The 18,148-nt window shown below is 54.1% G+C and overlaps 5 protein-coding genes across 5 annotated transcripts; 1 reads left to right on the forward strand and 4 right to left on the reverse strand.

Moving 5' to 3' along the window:
- Nucleotides 1-616: 616 nt before the first annotated feature.
- On the reverse strand, nt 617-2,770 carry J4E78_001362 (uncharacterized protein; the record flags this gene model as incomplete). The annotated part of the gene is made up of 5 exons (XM_049362021.1): nt 617-954; nt 1,006-1,569; nt 1,614-1,876; nt 1,926-2,360; nt 2,409-2,770. 5 exons carry the CDS (start codon nt 2,768-2,770, stop codon nt 617-619), a joined length of 1,962 nt encoding a protein of 653 aa, XP_049227304.1.
- A 3,450-nt stretch (nt 2,771-6,220) lies between these two features.
- J4E78_001363 (uncharacterized protein) lies at nt 6,221-7,812 on the reverse strand (the record flags this gene model as incomplete). The annotated part of the gene is made up of 2 exons (XM_049362022.1): nt 6,221-7,564; nt 7,633-7,812. The coding sequence occupies 2 exons, from the start codon at nt 7,810-7,812 to the stop codon at nt 6,221-6,223; spliced, it is 1,524 nt and encodes a 507-aa protein (XP_049227305.1).
- Nucleotides 7,813-8,970: 1,158 nt separating this feature from the next.
- On the reverse strand, nt 8,971-9,957 carry J4E78_001364 (uncharacterized protein; the record flags this gene model as incomplete). Its single annotated transcript, XM_049362023.1, has 2 exons — nt 8,971-9,560; nt 9,612-9,957. The coding sequence occupies 2 exons, from the start codon at nt 9,955-9,957 to the stop codon at nt 8,971-8,973; spliced, it is 936 nt and encodes a 311-aa protein (XP_049227306.1).
- A 1,798-nt stretch (nt 9,958-11,755) lies between these two features.
- On the reverse strand, nt 11,756-13,036 carry J4E78_001365 (uncharacterized protein; the record flags this gene model as incomplete). The annotated part of the gene is made up of 5 exons (XM_049362024.1): nt 11,756-12,103; nt 12,151-12,409; nt 12,457-12,614; nt 12,664-12,848; nt 12,901-13,036. The coding sequence occupies 5 exons, from the start codon at nt 13,034-13,036 to the stop codon at nt 11,756-11,758; spliced, it is 1,086 nt and encodes a 361-aa protein (XP_049227307.1).
- A 2,641-nt stretch (nt 13,037-15,677) lies between these two features.
- Nucleotides 15,678-17,696, forward strand: J4E78_001366 (uncharacterized protein; the record flags this gene model as incomplete). The annotated part of the gene is made up of 3 exons (XM_049362025.1): nt 15,678-16,280; nt 16,346-16,891; nt 16,950-17,696. 3 exons carry the CDS (start codon nt 15,678-15,680, stop codon nt 17,694-17,696), a joined length of 1,896 nt encoding a protein of 631 aa, XP_049227308.1.
- Between the last annotated feature and the right edge of the window lie 452 nt (nt 17,697-18,148).

An 18,148-nucleotide genomic window follows, 5' to 3' on the forward strand; every position in this document is an offset into this window, starting at 1 on the left:
GTGTCTTTGGTGTTTTGTGTCGGTTCCTCTTTCCTCCTCCACCTGGGTACACGCCTTTGGATTGTGGTGCACAAGGCGCCGCTAGTGGCCCATCAGGGTCAGGCTGCGCGATGAAGGCACTACAGGTGATCGCACCCACGTTTTGCTTTTTGCTGCAAGGTTCGTCTTGTACCTGTCAGACTGTCCCCACTGGAAGAGAAGACCCTTTGTTATCATATACGCCTTGGTAATCCATCTCCATCGCGTTCGGAGTTCGTTCGGTCAGACTGGCACACCACCCCAGCGCTTTGGCGTCGCGCCTGTTCCCAGGAAGATGCAGCGTGCATCGAAGCGATCGAAAAATTTGCGCCACCGCGATCCGTTCCTGGACTATCGTCTAGCGGTGTTACCGATCCCGCGATCGCGATCCCGAATCCAGATGTCTACAATGGGGAGGTCTTCGTAGACCGTATGTGGCGTCTGCAATGGACGATCGGGGTAAAGTATATTCCATGGCATTGCGTATCTGAGTAGGTATACGGTATCTGAACGCTTCAACTCCCGCACCAGGCGAGAAACCGCTATTATTACTCGTCCATCGCGTCCGATTCATCCCCTCACGCGGACCCTACAACGTCTAACCGTAGGTGTATCCCATATTCGGTGCGCCTCCAGGCCCTGGTGCTGTCATCATTGGATTCATAGGGCCAACCGGCACATTGGGCATTTCCGCATTCGAGAATTCAAATCCGGCCGCCCAGTCGTAATCGGGAAATTGATCAAGCATTGGCGGCACTCCATAGTCTGGACCTTCCCAGGCATCGAAGCTCATCACGGACGGGTCCTGTTGCATCTGAGGATTCACCAAGCTAGGGTCGAATTTGGTCACTGGGAGTTGTTGTTGCTGTCTCATCGAAGGATCCGGAAGTTGCTGCTGGTGCTGCTGTGGGTGTTGTTGTTGTTGGGATGGATATTCTGACATGTTTGTTAATTAAGAGCCCGTCAGACTTGACGTAAGATGCTTACGAGGTGGGTTCTGCTGGACGTTCTCGTGCGAAAGAGTTACTTCGTCGCCGTACGGATTCTTCATGTTGCTGAACTCTTCTCGCCAGTACCAGAACATGTCGTAACTGATGCTCATGCTCAATCGTGTCCTCAGCCTCAGATATAGCGATTCCACACGGCCATCCTTCTTACGGAACACCTTGTCGCTACCCCACAAATCCTTCATGATGTGCGCAGTTCGGAAATGGATATCTCCTGGTTGTAAAGAGACGTTCTTAAGGAAATCATACGCCTGTGAGAAAGCTCGCTCGCCCGCAAGTACATCCAGATGTTGAGCAAGCGGACTTCGAACGAGTCTAAGAATGGTAAATCCAGCCAGAGTAATAGTTCGGTCAATGAATGATTGCGAGACGGAGGGTAGGAAGATCTTTTGTGTCGTCTGCATTGTCGAAGCGGACTGGATAACTGAGATGCAAAGGGAGTAGAATCGTGAAAGACCCTCGGCATCGGGTCCGGGGTTCGTGGGATGGGCGAAGAAATGGAACGCCATTACGTGAATACGTGCACAGCTGAGTTGCAGGGTATCTATTTCATTAGTTCAAGTTTTGAAAGAGTCGGGTCAAACTTACCGAGTTCACTTGGAGAAGATGGGGCCAAGCTGAGGAGTTGCGAGTCGAATATGCCAATCAATGATCGTAATACACGGACATCACAATGAATGGATTGTAAGTTAGTCTTGCCCATGGCAACCATGGCACGCATGAGGATGATGTAGACTTTGTGCAGGAACTGCAGGTCAGACGGGAGGTATGGAACCATGTCTTCACGATCTTGTTCATCGCCATCGAAGAATGACTCAGCAAGAGGTGGTATACCTTCAACACAGCTCGTTCTAGATACGGTTAGCGTATGTCGCAGTGTTACTTCTTTTGTGACCTCACCTTATGGAAACGATGACGCAACACAGCCAGAGCCTGGCGCGTTGCACCTTGAGCGACTGGTCCTTCTCAAGCGGCGTCCTAGCAAAATCCTGGCCAACACCTGCTATGTGCAGACCAATCTGTGTTGCTAGATGCACTGCCGATCCACACATGAGGTGTGTTGTATCTTTGTACATTGAGTTGGTGGGTAGTCGCCATGTGCACAGAATCAGTAGACCTTGGATGATCGGAACTTGTGAGGTGCGTAGCGCCATCGAAGAGAACGCGAGCTGGGTGATGGGCTGGCTCGTCCTCTCTAGGACTTCATGTTCAGAGTACCGCCGCGATCCCGTGACCACTATAGTCCAAAACAAGAACGGCGATTGGTCATAATAGTCATTCGGCCCTATTGAAGGGTCCAAGATAGGAAACAGTGGATGGTATTGGGTGAAGTAACTGCAGTCATGTTAGCATAGATAAGAATGATATCCTGAGTCAACGTACATGGTGAAGCAATCGTCGATTCTCTTTGAATCGAGCAGGTAGCCGTCAATCACACGCGGTACCGTGCCATGATGATCGGAACCTTTTCGCGTCGGTGGCCGCGAGTCGAAAGCTGGTGACATGGAATCTGATGCATCTGTCCTTCCGGAAGGATCAGAATATGTGCCCGAAGCGTGTTCGAGCGGACCGTAGTTTTGCATGTCGACGGTCGGTGATGCTGTCGATTGCGGGTAGTTTGCATCGCCAGGATTCTGCCCTTGCCTCATATTCCATCGCAACTCTTCCAATTCGCGTCGCATCTCTGCCTTTGTTTGGCGCAGGTTCCTGGTCGACGTGGGAAGAATGCGGCATTCGAGGCCCATCTTCTTGCAGCGGCCGCATGGGTCATGCGGTACCTTGTGCTGCTCGACATCACATCGGATCTGCCAAAGAAATGATCAGTAAACCATCTTCGCCATTGCGGACGTTGTCGCGATGCATTGAGGTGGGGAAGTACCTTTTGCTGTCGGCACTCGACACATGCCTTCCGTCGCGGAGTGGTCATGCTGGCCTGATTCATCTAGTAGGTATCCACAGGGAGTTGGCGAGCGGCAAGCATAGACTACTATAGTATTCCGCGTCTCAATCGGCGAAAAAAGGCATATAAGAAGGTGTAAGGTAGGAACTTCGCCATGAACTGAAGAACCACACTCGCGATTAGCACCTACGTCGTCATCAGGGCCTGTTGCAGCGGTGCGAATCGGATGGCGGGGGAATGGGACCGAGTAAAGGACCGATGGTGATCCTTTTCTCAGCAAGCACGTCTCAAAGTTTTTTCGCAGCGTCCCTTGGCTTCTCGCCCTGTGCTAAATGTTTCTCTTAATAATGTGCCATGCTAGACGACGCTCGTGCGCAATGAGGCTAACAGGCTTTGTTGTCTGTGTGGAAGGAATGCATGTCGAGACGCACGCGATTTTCATCGGGACCCACTTTGGCGCCTAAGCCCATGCGGACCTAGTGTTTTGCGTAATGCTGTCGGAGCACTGCACTACTTGCATGGCCGGCCGCCATGTCATGTCGAGTGAACGCATCTCTTACACTGTCACCCAAACAGTCCATCTGTTGGGCACTCAAGCTTTTGTGATCACCGTGGCGCAGCCGTTTTGCCACGCCTAGCGGGGGAGCCAGCCACCGCGGCCCTTCTCTCCGCCGCTGCTCTTCACCATCAACCACCTCACTCTGCCAGCCCTCAAACGTGTTTGGTGGGTCGAGTCAATGCAGTCGTACCTGATCCTCATCTTGGATGACACCCCTTGCCCAGATCGGGCCTAGCAGGCACGAACGTCCCAGTAGCTTCACTCCATGGGCGGGCGCTACCCATCCGGTGTCGACGGCTCAAGTTCGCGTTTAGAGTTCGTACGAAGCCACTTTGCCAGGCATTCGACTCCGGCATTGCACTCGTTGCGCCACATCGAAGCGAATGCGACGTGAGGAGGGTTGTGTGCCATGACAATGCGTCTGTGGCTGCCGCCTGATTCCGCCTCAAAAGCAATGAACGACAGCGGGATTTACTGACTCTAGCACCTTCACACGTGGACTACCGACGCTCATAGCTCTGCCTTGGCCTCCTGCAATTCCCAATGATCGTCCAACACATGATCGCTGTGCGCCGCCGCTTGCTCGGAACGGCAAAGCTGCCTCGCTATCATAACCAGCTCACAACACCCGTCTCGCTGTCCAAAACAGCTCATTCCACTTCACCGACTCCAAGCGCGCACATGGTTCCCCTGGTCCTGGCGAGACTCACCATCCCCACACACACTCCTTCCTTTCTTCCATACCTTCTAGCTCAGGGTCTCTCCGCAAGCCACTTCGCCTTCATAGGTAAGTCGAGCGTCCACCTCCACCAGCTCCGCGGAAGACAGATGCAGCGCAGATCGCAACGGACTTGCAGATCAGCTACACCAAGTAACCTCACCCTACCCATGGCCAATGAGCGTGTGACATCGCTATCTACCGCATATCGCGTACCAACAGCCAGCAGCGCATACAATTGCAAAGGCGGAGCAGGGCGGGGATGCCGGGGAGGATTCTCGGAACAGGATGTATCCATCCTGTCTGCATTAGATTAAGCACAGCCCGTGTGGTGAAGACGCTCGGTCGGGTTTTGCGTCCAAGTCCGCAAACAGAAGTCGTATCGTAGGACTTGCATGTACCTTGCAAGCTGCGACAACTCCAGACTCCGGAGATTTTCTCGTGACGTTGTCTGGCCACGTTCCTTTGTTTGCTTTTTTGAGGCGGAGTAACGGAACTCGGAGCCTCGATCGAACCCACATGGCACAATGTAGGGAACGGTACCGCTTGCTTTTCCCTCAGTTCTGGGCCACTACCTCGCCGTTCCTGGAGCTGTCGCGTGTCTACCGAAGTGAGGGTGTGGGTTAGGTCCCGTCGACCGAGGAGAAACACAGATACCGATAATCTCTCCCGTGGAGTAAGTGGTGCCACGAGACACACTCAGAGTGCAGCTACTTTCGCTACCACTGAACACACACATCCATTACATCTCGGAACATTTCAAAAGACTCCTGATCCACTGCAGTGGGAGCATTCTGCATGCGAATGCAAATCTCTACACAGCCTCCTCTAGATTGCATCTCGAGGTGCCTCCTACCACGATTATGGCACACGACGTTGTATGGAAATCTCCGCTTGCGCTGTTGTCCGGATGGCTCCATGAATCAGCTGCCAATGTAGGTGTACGTACATGGCGCAAAGAGCGCTTAGCGTACCCGGTGGGTCTACCCTTCAGCACCCAGATACTGCGGAAACAAGAAAACAAGTCCAGAACCACAACATGGTCGGCGTCCAGATAACGCCTCTCACTGCAAGATACTGCGCAGGCAAAGGAGGCAAATCTAGAGCCGACATATCGACCGTCTCGAATCAACGCCTCTCCCACTGGAATAAGAGTCTAGAACTATCAAGTCGGCGAAGGGAAACAGGAATATTGACAGTGTATCTCAAATACAGACCTCGTGATCCCTCAAGCTTTGCCTCCACCCAAGTAACGAGGAGAGGTTCGCTACCAGCAACCACAACGAGGCCACTCAAGACAAGGTATCTTACTGGAATCCGAGTCTAGAGCCACCAGGACGGCGAGGTAAAACATGAACATTAACAGGGTATCTCAAATTGCAGGTTTTAGCACCCTTCAACCTTTGCCTCCACCCAAGTATCGAGGAGACGCTCGCTACCAGCAACACAGCGAAGGACGTATGAACATCGGCGAGGTCTTTCGGAATGCAGACTTCAGCTTCCCTCAACTTTTGCCTCCACCAAGGCCACCGAACTACGTCTTCGATGACCAGCTCGAACCAAGGCTAGTCCCCAGTCTGGGTCAAATGCGCCTTCTCTTCTTCGCCTCCACCACGATGTTGAGGAGAGCCTCGGTACCAGCAACCGAATGAAGCCACTCAAGGAAAGCTTCAAGTATCCTCCAACAAACAGCCGATTGATACAAGGTAAAAGGACGTGCAAGAGGACTCAGAGAGACATAATTCGCACCTCACAAGCCAGCACCAGAGAAACAATAATCATCGTAACAGATTTGTTCGTCGATATCAATCTACTTGTCGTAAAACGCAAATGCAGTGGTATAAGAATACAGTATAAAAAAGAAAAAGGAAAAGTCGAGCCAACTTCTAACAACAGTAGACATCCAGCAAAGAAATGCGTACCGTTCACCCCTCCCTCGCATCTAGATTTCGTTTAGAGCACCACTCCCATCTTCTCTTCTCATACTCTTACTCATCTTCTATATCACAACCACCTTCCTACAACCTAAGACCACGGCGCATGCTCCTCGCCTTCGCCGCAGCACCAACATCCTCCGCACCACCATCCGGGTTGGTAACCGCACCAGCGAATCCAACAAGGCTGTTGAACTGATCGGCAAGCGCCTTGTTCCTGTCTCCGCCCTGAACAGCCGCAGCCGCGCTCTCGCAAGTAGCCACAGCAGCGTCGTTGGCTTCGCACACGTTGGTCAGCTGGTTGCAGAGCGCGTTGGTGATGATGTCCGGGTTGAGGGCTTCGCCTTGGCCGCCGCGCGCAAGGGGGTCCGCGATTTGGAAGGTGAATTCGTCAGCGGGGCGCCCGTTCTCGCCGCCTTGGAAGGTGATGGTGGGGGTGCAGAGACCGAAGTCTTCAGCGCCGCCGGCACCGCCTGCTGCTGCGTTGCCTGCGTCCGCTCCGGCGTCGGCACCAGCATCGGCTCCGGCGTTGTTGTTTCCGGCGGCGGCGTCTTGCTGGTTGTTTGCGTTGTTACCGGCGTTGGCGTTGTTGTTGTTGTTCTGGTTGCCGGCATTGGCGTTGTCGTTACCGGCGGCGGCATCTTGCTGGTTGTTGGCGTTGTTTCCAGCGTTGTTGTTGGCATTGCCAGCGTTGTCAGCTGCGTTGTCGTTGCCAGCGTTGGCATTGTTGTTCTGGTTCTGGTTGTTGTTGGCATTGCCAGCGTTGTTGTTACCAGCCGCAGCATCGTTGTTGTTACCGGCATTGGCGTTGTTGTCCTGGTTGTTCGCGTTGCCGTTACCAGCAGCGGCATCGGCACCAGCATCAGCAGTAGCGTTGCCAGCGTTGGCAGCTCCGTTACCAGCAGCGGCATCGTTACCAGCATTGGCGTTGTTACCAGCATTGGCGTTGTTACCAGCATTGGCGTTGTTACCAGCATTGGCGTTGTTACCAGCATTGGCGTTGTTACCAGCGTTGGCATTGCCGTTACCAGCAGCAGCCTGGTTGCCACCCTGAGCAGCACCGCCGGCGGCAGCACCACCAGCGGCAGCACCAGCACCACCAGCCGAAGCCTGGCTAACAACAAGGTCACCAAGACCAGCCTGGTCCATGAGATCAAAGACGCTCAGACCATCAGCAGCAAGAGGAGACGCAGCACTGCTAGCGCTAAGGGCAGCAGCATCACCGTTGACATCGACATCAGGGTCGATGAGAGGAGTGATACCACGAAGCTCAGCAGTAGCCGGAAGCGAAGCATCGCCACAGACGTTCTGTGCGTTGCCGCCAGCGAAGGGGTTGGTGTTCTTCTCCGCAGTCACCATGCCAATGGCAGCAGCAAGGGCATCAGCACCGCCACCGAGTTCGGTGAAGATCTGATCAGCACGGACGAGCTGGTGTGTTTGTTAGCCCGAGACCCGGAGATGTGGAGGTAAGGGTAAACAAGTGGAGAAGCACATACCTTATCGCAAGAGTTTGCTCCACCGAGAAGGTCAGAGATGGCCGCACCAGCAATGGTAGCAGCGGCACCACCATCACCACCCTGAACTTGACTGATAGCGTCGATGGGGACTTGCTCCTGACCGAAACGGGCCTGGACGTAGGCAATCATAGCCGCGATGATGAAAGTCTTGGAAACCATGTTTGCTGATTTGTTGTGGTTGTGATTTGGAATCGAAAGAACGATAATAGTAGTAATGCGTTAAACGTTAAAAGTGGAGGAAAACGAGAGACTAGCTCTTGCAATGAAAGAAGTAAGTAATAGGTAGATGGAAGTTGATATAAAGGCCGACCTGGGCGAAAGAATGGAAAAAGTGCTGTAAGAAGCGAAAGAAGGGGAGTTTGCTGGATGCTACTGTTGACTTTGCTGTTGTCGAAGTTGCTGGCCTTCCAATCTGTGGGCGAGGTATACCAGGCTTATATATCACATTCATCTGTGCCTCCGTTCCCGCCACTCTCTCTCCAAGGGACTCACCTCCAAGCGCCATGCCTGGGGGAAGGATCACTTGGACGTCTCAACCATGCGCCCAAGACGTGTATCCCGCCTTCGATCCGACGCCCAGAACACAGCGGGGTCGTGAAAACGCAGTGGAAAAATGACAGAGGGGTGTTCGTGCCAAGGCGTCATGCGCTCTTGAGCGTGCTGGAACGTATGATTGCCGGGCTGCGACTTCGCTACGCCTTAGGAGCCGTCTGTTAAGGCTTCCGTGCGGGGCATCGACTCAGTCGACTGACGTGCGTGCTGCCTGATGTTGGGGGTGTTGTGACGGCCTCAGTCGCGGTGGGGTTTCATGTGACTTTGCGACACGGGACTACGCCTAGAGCGTAGTATAGCCGCCGTCAACAAACGTCGCTTGACAGCGCCGATCATCAATGCGTTCGCATCTTGAACTTCCATTCGAATTCTCAGAGACTCTTTGCGATGCATGAAGAAACAGCGAGATGCTCGGGCAGAAACACAATGCAAGGGAAATGCACGTAATGGTGGTTATTGACGGTGGTATTTGGAAAGAAGAAGCGGCCCCGTCTGGCGTCATATGCGATCAAAACAAGCTGCTCAAAACACCAGGACAATGCGCGAGATTCGAGAAATGAGTCGAGTAAATTCGTAATGCCTTCTGTCAAACGAAGGACCGTAGGGAGGCGACCGTTAAGCCGCGGGTGTTATTCCTGGTCACTGCGACCGGTTTCGCACCTACGCAGGCGACATCGAAGTCCCAAGGCCAGCAGTCCGCGAGTCCATGAAGTGATTCTCTTCGACCTGGCCATGCATGTCTATAACGCCAACGCTATGTACTCACTACAACCTATCGAGCTTCCTCCGCAACAGCCTCGTCCTCTTCATGAGCTTCTTGTACTTGTGCTTCTTCATCTTGAGCTTCCGTTGCCTCTTTACACTAATCATGTACATGCCGTATCTTCGTCGCGCAACGTGTTGGCGAAATGTGCTTGGCTTCCTTTCTTGCGCGGGCAGCGGTACTTCGGTTATGCGCTGGTTGATGCTAGCGGAGAGGCCTTCAGCGGAGTGGGACTCGGCCTGAGGCGCGCTCGCTAGTGCATCGTACGGCTCGGGTGCCGCTGGTGCTCGGAAGGGAACAAGGCGAGACGCCCAGTCTTCTACGTTTTGCTGTGTGGGTTCAACATCGAGGTGGTATACCTCCTGCTCCGATTGTATCGCATCGGCTCGTTGCTCCTCTTGTGCATCGATCTCGGCGTTCACGCGGTCCAGGAAGCCAGCGAGGACGTTCTTGGTGGCTTCCATTCTTTCGACATCATTCGCCCGGGTTACGTCAAAGAAGGCGTCGAATTCGGCGGTCGACGTTGCGTTGGGGAAGGAGCGCGAGATGGAGATAGGGCGGTGGAGGCCGAAGAAGGCAGATAGTTTGACATCTACAGTACGTCAGCATATGCGTGGGAAGGTGCATCCCCGCGGCATCTTACCGTCTTCCCGAAGATGGTTTGTTGGCGGTACAAAAGGCACGTTGTTGCCTGTGGTAGCCGTCGAGGGCTCCTTCAGCTTCTTCGTCTCCTTGGACTTCTTGCCGGCGCCCTGGAGCTCTGCCGTCGCATTCTGATCTATTTCCGTGGGCTTCTTCTTGCTGTTCGGGGGTGTGGACGGCTTCGAGGACGAGTAGCGCCGCTGGTGACTGGGTCGGAAGGGTTGTTGCGGCGCCGTGCTGGTGCTCAGCGCAGAGCGGGCGCAGCGGGTGAAGACATATGACGTCGCCGGCGCAGTAGAGAAGGTATTTGCAGAGCGGGCGACTCTGCCAACAGCGGGCGAGAACATGGCCAGCTGGGTGGAGGGGTATTGGGTATGACGATGGTGTTGATGAGGCTCAAGGGCCGGCTATCAGGACTTGCTGCAGGTGCTCCACGCGCCGATGTTTCCCCGATGGCACTAGCACGGCACCCGTCACGGGAGCATTGCACATGTCAGAAGCGTGCAGCGATCGAGAGTACGGTGAACGTCCACGGATATTTACCTAGGTCTCGTGACAAGATGTCGGTGTGTGGTCTAGATCATATCCCCCATATATTCCAATGGTGTCTGTCGTTAGAGCATTGTGGCTAAGATGCATCCTCTGATACACGCCATCTGCAATGTACCTAGGTAGAATGAGTATTGTTCTGCCCATTATACAGCGCTGTTTGAACCGTCAAATCGATCTTGTCCACATACTTGCACAGCTTACAGTTTGCCTGGCTAGTCTTCTCTTACTTTCTCCCTAGACTAACACCATGTGTTAGCAAGCGCCCACTATTACCCTCTCACAGGCGTTATCCCCTCCTCAAAGCAAGGGATTCCCCCATCCGCACTACCTCACTTCGCATCCCTCCACAAACCACATTGCCCTCACCAACAGCACCCTTCTACTCACTCCGCCAACACTCTTCGCGTGACCTTACAATCCCATTGTGCGCGCCTGACCACCCACCCCGCATGTCCAATACATCGCACTGCACTGCACTGCACTACAATCCATCTCACCCTTTCTATACCTAGGTACACATCCACCCATCTCGTCTCTCTCCACCCCAAACCGACGCCACAAGTCCAGGCCAAGCCACCAGCTCAGCCACTCCCTCATTATGGAGGGATAGACCCTCCTCCCACTCTGCGACGCGACGTGCGAGTCAACGTCCCACGCCGGGTTGAAGCGGCACGGACCGAGAGCGACTGGTTCGGTCTGTAAGGCAACCACGCCGCAGAGGCGCATGATGCATGGGCGTTGACGAACCCCGCGGGATTGCGGCTTTTTACCATCCTGATCATATCTCCCTTCGCTTGCGGTGGGTAAATCAGGGTAAATATGATGTAAGTTGGGACATGGCTATGTAAGTGGCTGCATATGCAATGACACGGGAAACGGAAACTACGGGAACCGGAATACGTCAAGGTGAACATGTGTCTCGGAGGTGGGTAAGATGGTTTGTTGATATTACACTGCAGCAGCAAAATGTACCTCTTCTGCATTCCCCGCTGCACGTCCAATGCCATGTAATATGTTTTTTTGGACATGGCACTGCCCAACCCCAATCTATGATCCTGCCCACTCTCAGTGAGTAACTGCGCAGGATTACTAGGTACACAACACCCAATGAACGGTAGTTGTCCAAAGCCGAGATAGGGAGGGAGATTTTGTCAGCCTCTGTATCTTTCCACAGTCGAGTTCCAAGACATGCTCGTCTCCTCAGATCTGCAATACACTATGAATCTACAAAATGCGTTTATCCGCTTACTAAAACAAACCAAGAGAGAAGAAAAAGAGACCAAGATCAAGACTAGAATCAAGACCAAGAGATTAAGTCGTGAGATCGTCATGTACTGGCGAAGATGATGAAGAAGCGGAGAAAGAGGTATCGGGGGTATAAAATAGAAAAGGGCCGTGGAAGTCGTCTCTTCTCATCCACTAAAAGTCCGTTGCTACTCCGGTCCCGCCAGGCGGACTGTCCGTTTCTAGGGCAGGTGGGTCGACAGCGCGGGCGCGTGTGCGTTGTGCACCCCTGCTTTCGCGTGGGCGCGCGAGCGCTCTCGTGGGCTGTGTGTAAGACGGCGACGATCGCAACGCGACCATCCGTGATTACTATAGTATCAGTGCGTTGAGGTTGCGCTGGACGATCATGTCTTGTACAGACGCCATGGTGATCTTGAGCAGGTTGGTGTCGGTCGCGTTGGTGTAGTGGACGTAGACCTCCTTCTTGGGCTGGCGGACGAGGTTGCGGAATTTGTTGGCGAAGAACTCTTTGCCGGCCTCCACATCTCGGTCCCCGCCGGTGTAGTCGGAGAAGACCCTCCGGATTGGGCTCATGCCACTTGCTATCTTGTCGGTGAAGAGATCGATCTTGTTGAGGAAGAGGATAAGCGCCGACTTTTCGAAGTATTTGGAATTAGATATCGACTCAAATAGCATGAGAGCTTCGTGCATTTGGTTCTAGTGCTGTTAGTGGATGTAGCGTGTATGCTTAAAAGGCGACTTACGCCATTCCGGTCTTCTACTAGCACGTGGTCGTATCCGCTAATGGCCACGAGGAAGAGCACGACTTGCACGTTGTCAAAAACGTGGATCCACTTCTTACGCTCTGAGCGCTGGCCACCCACGTCGACCATCTTGTATGTCAGGTTGCCGAGCTCGAAGATGGTCTCGGAGATACCTGTGGTCCGTAATCGCGTGCGCAGGATGTCTTGGTCGGTGGGCAGGAAGTCCCGTTGGAACAGACGGTCGATGTTTTGGAAGAAGCTGAATTGTTAGCCTGGGAGTGGTAGAGATGGTGGAGGGGAACGTACTAGTTCAGGTTGTCGTGCAGCGCATACTGGTTGCCCTTGAGGATTGTGAGCTGCACGCCCTTGTCGGCCCAGAGCGAGTTGAAGGCTGTGTGGAACTCTTCGGGCATGGGCTCCTCGGTGCCAATGTCGGGCGCGGAGTTGACCATCTCGGAGTACCGCTGTCGTCGGTTAGTGGTGTTTGAGCAGGAGCCATTGGATGGGACATACAATGTTGTCGTCGTCCTCAAAGTCAATGTCGTCTTCCTGCATGGCCGCGTAGATGGTCTGGAAGGCCGAGACCAGGTTGTTGAAGATGGTGGCCCGCCATGTCTTGCGCTCGAGGCTCTGGAATCCGCCTGCGTTGATGATGCGCATCTGCTTGAGGACGGTCGACTTGCCGCTCTCTCCGGCACCTGCACTCTTGTCTCAGTCACGCTGTATCACCGGGGCCCGTTCAATGCATACCGAGTAGCAGCAGCTTCACCTCGCGCTCAGCCCGCTTCCGGTCGGCGCGGAGGTTCTTTTCGATCTCGACATTCTTCCTCGACTCGGGGTCGGTGGCAGAGGGTTTTCGTCCGAAGCACATGATTGCCGGTGCCATAAACTGCTATGGGTGACGTCGTGGAGGAGCTGAGGCAGCGGCGATGGAGAGGAGAAGTCGCGACACGCTAGGGATGGGCTACAGCATACAGCAGTAGCGAGGTAGCAGTCAAGGCCTACCATGTGTGTTAGCTGAGGTCCTAGCGGGCTGACTCGTGCAGCTAATTGGAATCTGAGGCGAGCGGGAGACGCTACCGGAGGTTGGGAGGGGTGCAGTAGAGCGGTGGTGGTGGTGGGTGGTGTACGGTGCTAGCAGTGGGCGACGCGACTGAACGAGGGACGAAGAAGCAAAAAAAGTATCTCAATGGACAGGCAGGAGGGCGCAAACGAGACACTATGCAGCACTAACAGACGACTGAACAGCCGGGACGGTATGCGACTGGCCTAAGAAATAACGTGTCGGCAAAGAATCCCTGATCTGCACCGTTCGCGATGAAGGCCCATGCTCGCAGCAGCAGCCGTGACCCAGCTGGGCGGGCAGGATGATATTAAATGTCTTCCCGCGACACGGCGGCCAAGGGCAGGTCAAGCGTGCACGCCCGACGTTCGGATGCCAGTCCCCCATGCGGACGCGATCGGCGCCCGCAACGTGATGGACGACGTGAAAGCCACGAGACACGGCAACCTGGCGCGACGATCGATTCCCGCTGCATCCAGTCCTACCACGGGCTAGGAAGCCTGCTGCCGCCGCTCGCCAACATGACTAGACATCTGCTCCCCAACCTGATGCTTCGGACCTGTACCGGTGCCTCCGCGTTTCACTCGTCCACCGTAGGGGGCTGCCTCTGTACGCTGCTGGCCCTGCCTCCGCTGCGAGTGCAACATCACTAGCTCCTTCTGCCGGCTCGTGCACTGCTTGCCCAACTTTCGCCTGCTTTCTTCTCCGTCATGATGCATTCCTGCGCGCCAGCTCGCCCGTACTGCTGCAGGACGGCCTAGGAGCAATCCCGACTATGTTTCAGACGCTGGATGGCGGCTCTTTCCGCGCCATACCTCCGAAAGTGGACCCACCCCATCACCTCCAATGCTTACCCAAGACGCCTCGTTTCGGCCTTTCTCTCTCGACATGTTTGTGATTGCTGCCTCTCCGGCCCTTTTCACCTCACTTCAACCACTTCAGCCACTGGAACCCGAGGTAACTCGCTGCGACCCCCACTCGCTTGGTTCAACGGCCGTTCCCCATGGCCACCTGGATAAATAGCGAGGAGCCTCTCAGGTCTAAGGGACCCACCGCAACATATTCCACGAGCGTCCAAAACCACAACGGACTAGCGCCGTTCCAACATCCTCAAAGGGGCGGACCGTCCTCTGCGCGGGTATTCGGCTGCCTGCGTGTCTGGAACTCTCCTGTTCCACACTGAACCCACTCGATGAAAATCAAAATGTGCCCTCTGCACGTCTGAACACGGCCAACGCGATCCATCGTGGTCCATCGCACGCCGACGTGACCGTCACACAGCATGCCGAATGGGAATCTGACCCGTCTTCCTGGTTTGACAGGCAAGCAGAATGGCGTGTCTTTTGCTTTTTGTGTTTCTGTCCCGTAACCGAGGCTTAAGCCGCGTTTTGCCATTGCCTTGTCAGCATTTCTTGTTCGTTTTGGAGGGGACGTTGATCCAACATCGTATCCTGAGTCAGCCAAGAGCCACGTTCCCGTTTCCAGGTCGCATGTCCAGCTTGGCGGGTTGTGGGGACCATGGGGAGCGCTGGAGTGGTTGACTTGTTCTCTCCACAAGTTACATCTTAAGTAATCAACATTCCGCGATCGCCCTGACAAAAAACTTGTATGACAATACTTCGGCGTGTAGGTAAGAGTTGCTATCGTCCGCGGGCTCTTGCTCAGCTTACGTTCCAATACCACGATGGACATTTGTTGCCCAGGTGGCAGCTCTAGTAACGACAAAGGTAACAGGTTCATGTCTCTTTCGAAGATCAATCTCTCGAATACTCCTGTAGTCATATCTCTTTGTTTTCATCTCATCGTCCACTTCTTCTGTCTTTCCTGCTTCCTTCCCGTTGAGGAAGAATGCAAAGAACTAGAAGTCTACATTATCTCAGGAAACTGTAAACTTTCGCTTCTAGCCGGGTGTGAATTGCGGCGTACTTGTTCATTTTCTCCTTTGTATGAGGCGTCTGCGTACTTCAGCATGCAGGCGACTGCCAATTACCCGTACCTCCTTCAGTCGCTGTTTTGGCGCGAGAAAAGGTGAAGGCAGCGACTCTCTCCGCGACCACGTGACCATATAGTCCATAATTATGATTTCTCACTTCACCGCGAACATGTCTTGATTGGATCCTGACTACCGCCATCACTCTCATCGGAAAGATTGACTCGGTTGGGTGGCGAGAGTACCTGCCTGCGTTGTTGCCCTGAGGCCGAGCGCGACTGCCCTCTACCTTCTGTCCACAAACACGGCGCCAGCTTCACCCCAACAACCAGAATACCGCACCCCCAACCCTCTCGAACAAAGCCATCCCGCACTCTCATAGTTGTCTACAGTCAATCGTAAGTCGTATTCCTCACTCATCGCATCCGACTGCATCGTGTGCGACAGCGACCTCACTTTTACACCCGATCGTAGTGATTGACAGCAACTCACATCAAGCACAGAACTCCGCGCTCTCTCCATCCACCACGCAACATGGCGTCCGCGAAGCCCTACATGGGCCCCGTTTCTCTCGGATACTCCAAGTATGCTGCTCCGCACTTGAAGAAGGCAGCTTTGGCCACGTCCATCAACCCATCTGCATCTATCGCTGCTGCTCCCCCCACTGTCGACAGCGTCATCGCCACCAAGGAGCAGATTACTACCCCAAACACCGGCAACTCCGATGTGGCCCTCAAAGACGCTCACCACAACGCTGACGCAGACAGTGGCGCTCACGTAGTCCTCAACACAGCCCAGAACAACCCCGATGCGCAGCTCGCCATCTCGCAAGGTAATGCTTTGAAGGAGCAAGTCGCCAAGCATGCCAAAAAGTTCACCAGGACTGTCTCGACCACGGTCACCAATACGCGCCGACTGTTGGAGCTGATCCGCGCAGAGTCACCGGATGCGACCAACCCAACTGTCGAAGCCCTGTGGAATGAACTGGAGGCGCTCTTTGCTGCGGCAAATGACGCCAAGGAGAAGCTGCCTGTGTTCCTCGAGAAGCAGCGTGACAACATGAGCTTATATCACAGCTCGATGGTGAACGAGGCCATCAAGGATTCGCAAGACGAACTCAACACTCAGCACAAGAAGGTGAGTCGCTCTCAAAAGGTCTTTCATACCGACGAATCAGTCACTAACTCTTTCACGTCATGTAGGTCAACATCCAGCACAACCTCATCCTCGAGCACCAGGAGGCTTTCCTTGCGCACAAGGAGCAGACTGCCGACAAGCTGAAGGAGCTCGAGGCCCTCCAAGAGCGCGTCTCACGCCTGACGCTGGAGAAGGGCAACTTCCGCAGCGAGATTGACAACTATGCGCACCTACTAGAGCAAGCGCGCTCTACAAAGGAGGAAGATCTTCGCAAAGTCGACGCTCTCGAAAAGGAGTTGGAGACTCTCGTGGAATCCAAGAAGCAGCTCCTTGCAGAAGCCGACACTCTGCGCAAAGCGCTCGAAGACGTCCAGGCTAAGACGAAGGCCGACGAGCAGGCGACAACCGATCGCTTTACCGACGAGCTCAAGTCGACCGCCGACCTTCTCGCGAAGGAGACACAGAAGAACACGGCTCTGAACACCATGATCAGCCAGTTGAAGGGAGGCGAGAGCACTGCTAGACTCGAGGCCGAAAAGGCAAAGAAGGAAAACAGGGCTCTGAACGAGCGCTACAGCAACCAGGCAACTGAACATGGAAAGGCATTCGCGGTAAGTGGCTTTGACATAGCAAGCAAGTCAAGTGCAGGTTGAACTAACATGGCTTTAGAAACTCAACGAGCAGACCAAGCAAGTTGAAGGCCTGAAGATCGACCTTGACAGTCGCCAGAAGGAGAACGCCGAGCTGAAGCAGCGTCTCACCAAGCTTGCCGACCTCGAGCCCCAGGTTACCGAACTCATGCGGGCAAAGTCGACTCTTTCCGAACAAGTCAGCACTCTCAGCGCCGATTTGGACGCCAGCAAGAAGGAAGAAACCAAGACCAAGACCCAGGTGGAGGGGCTTCTGAAGAAGCTCGAGGGTCTTGATGACGAGGTTGACCAGTTAGAATCGGAGAATACCGACCTTCTCGCCAAGCAGAAAGAGCACAGGATGGCCGTACAGACCTACGAGTCCCTCAAGGAGGAGAACGCCAAACTCAAGGCTGATATCAACGAGCTCAAGGCCTCTAAGAGCCCCACTTTCGCTGTTGGTGGCTCTCCGTCTTTCATGAACGAGGAGGAAGCACGTGCTCGGGAGGACAAGATCAAAGAGCTCGAGGGGACCGTGCTAGAATGGACTGAGCTGGCTAAGCGCTCCTACAGCGAGTACAAGGAGATGCTACCCACCTACAAGAAGGCCGATCAGTACCGCCAGGAGGTCGTTGACAGGGACGAAGTCATCCGGGGCCTGGAGCTCGAGCTTACTGAAGCCAAAGTTTCCAAGAAGACTAACGGTGTTGGAGCTGCTGCGCCTAGCAACGATGCTCTCTACTGGAAGAACAAGTATGAGGCTGTTCTGCTTGCCGTTGACAACTAGGCGCTAGCTCTGGTTCAAGCCCAACTGGAAAGTGGATGAGGTTTGCGACGGAAAGTGGACTGTCAGGGCATTTTGATATGCTCGACTGAGGTAGTCCCTTTATATGACATCAAAACATAGCTGCTATAAATACGAGATACTGCCATGATGGAATATCACAAGACGACACTGAAGACCACAGCAGAAGTGATGCAGTCTACATTAGTATTAGAGTGAACTTTTCTAAGATTCCAAGGCAATGTAGTCTCCGGGGTAAGTCCTTTTGGTACCCGATCGTAACGTACACCAAAACAGTTACAGGTGCGATGCCACTACGTTAGTATCAAGACGACGGTTGTTGAAGTACTAAGGCAATGCGGAGTCCTGGTATATTCTTATTGCGAGCTAACCACGACATGCACCTGAACAACAACAGGTGCGCTTCGGCATATATCAGCAGAAACGCAACCGTG

This window comes from Alternaria triticimaculans (genome assembly GCF_023758025.1).
Source record: "Alternaria triticimaculans strain BMP 0046 chromosome Unknown scaffold_1, whole genome shotgun sequence".
Taxonomy (NCBI): Eukaryota; Fungi; Ascomycota; class Dothideomycetes; order Pleosporales; family Pleosporaceae; genus Alternaria; species Alternaria triticimaculans.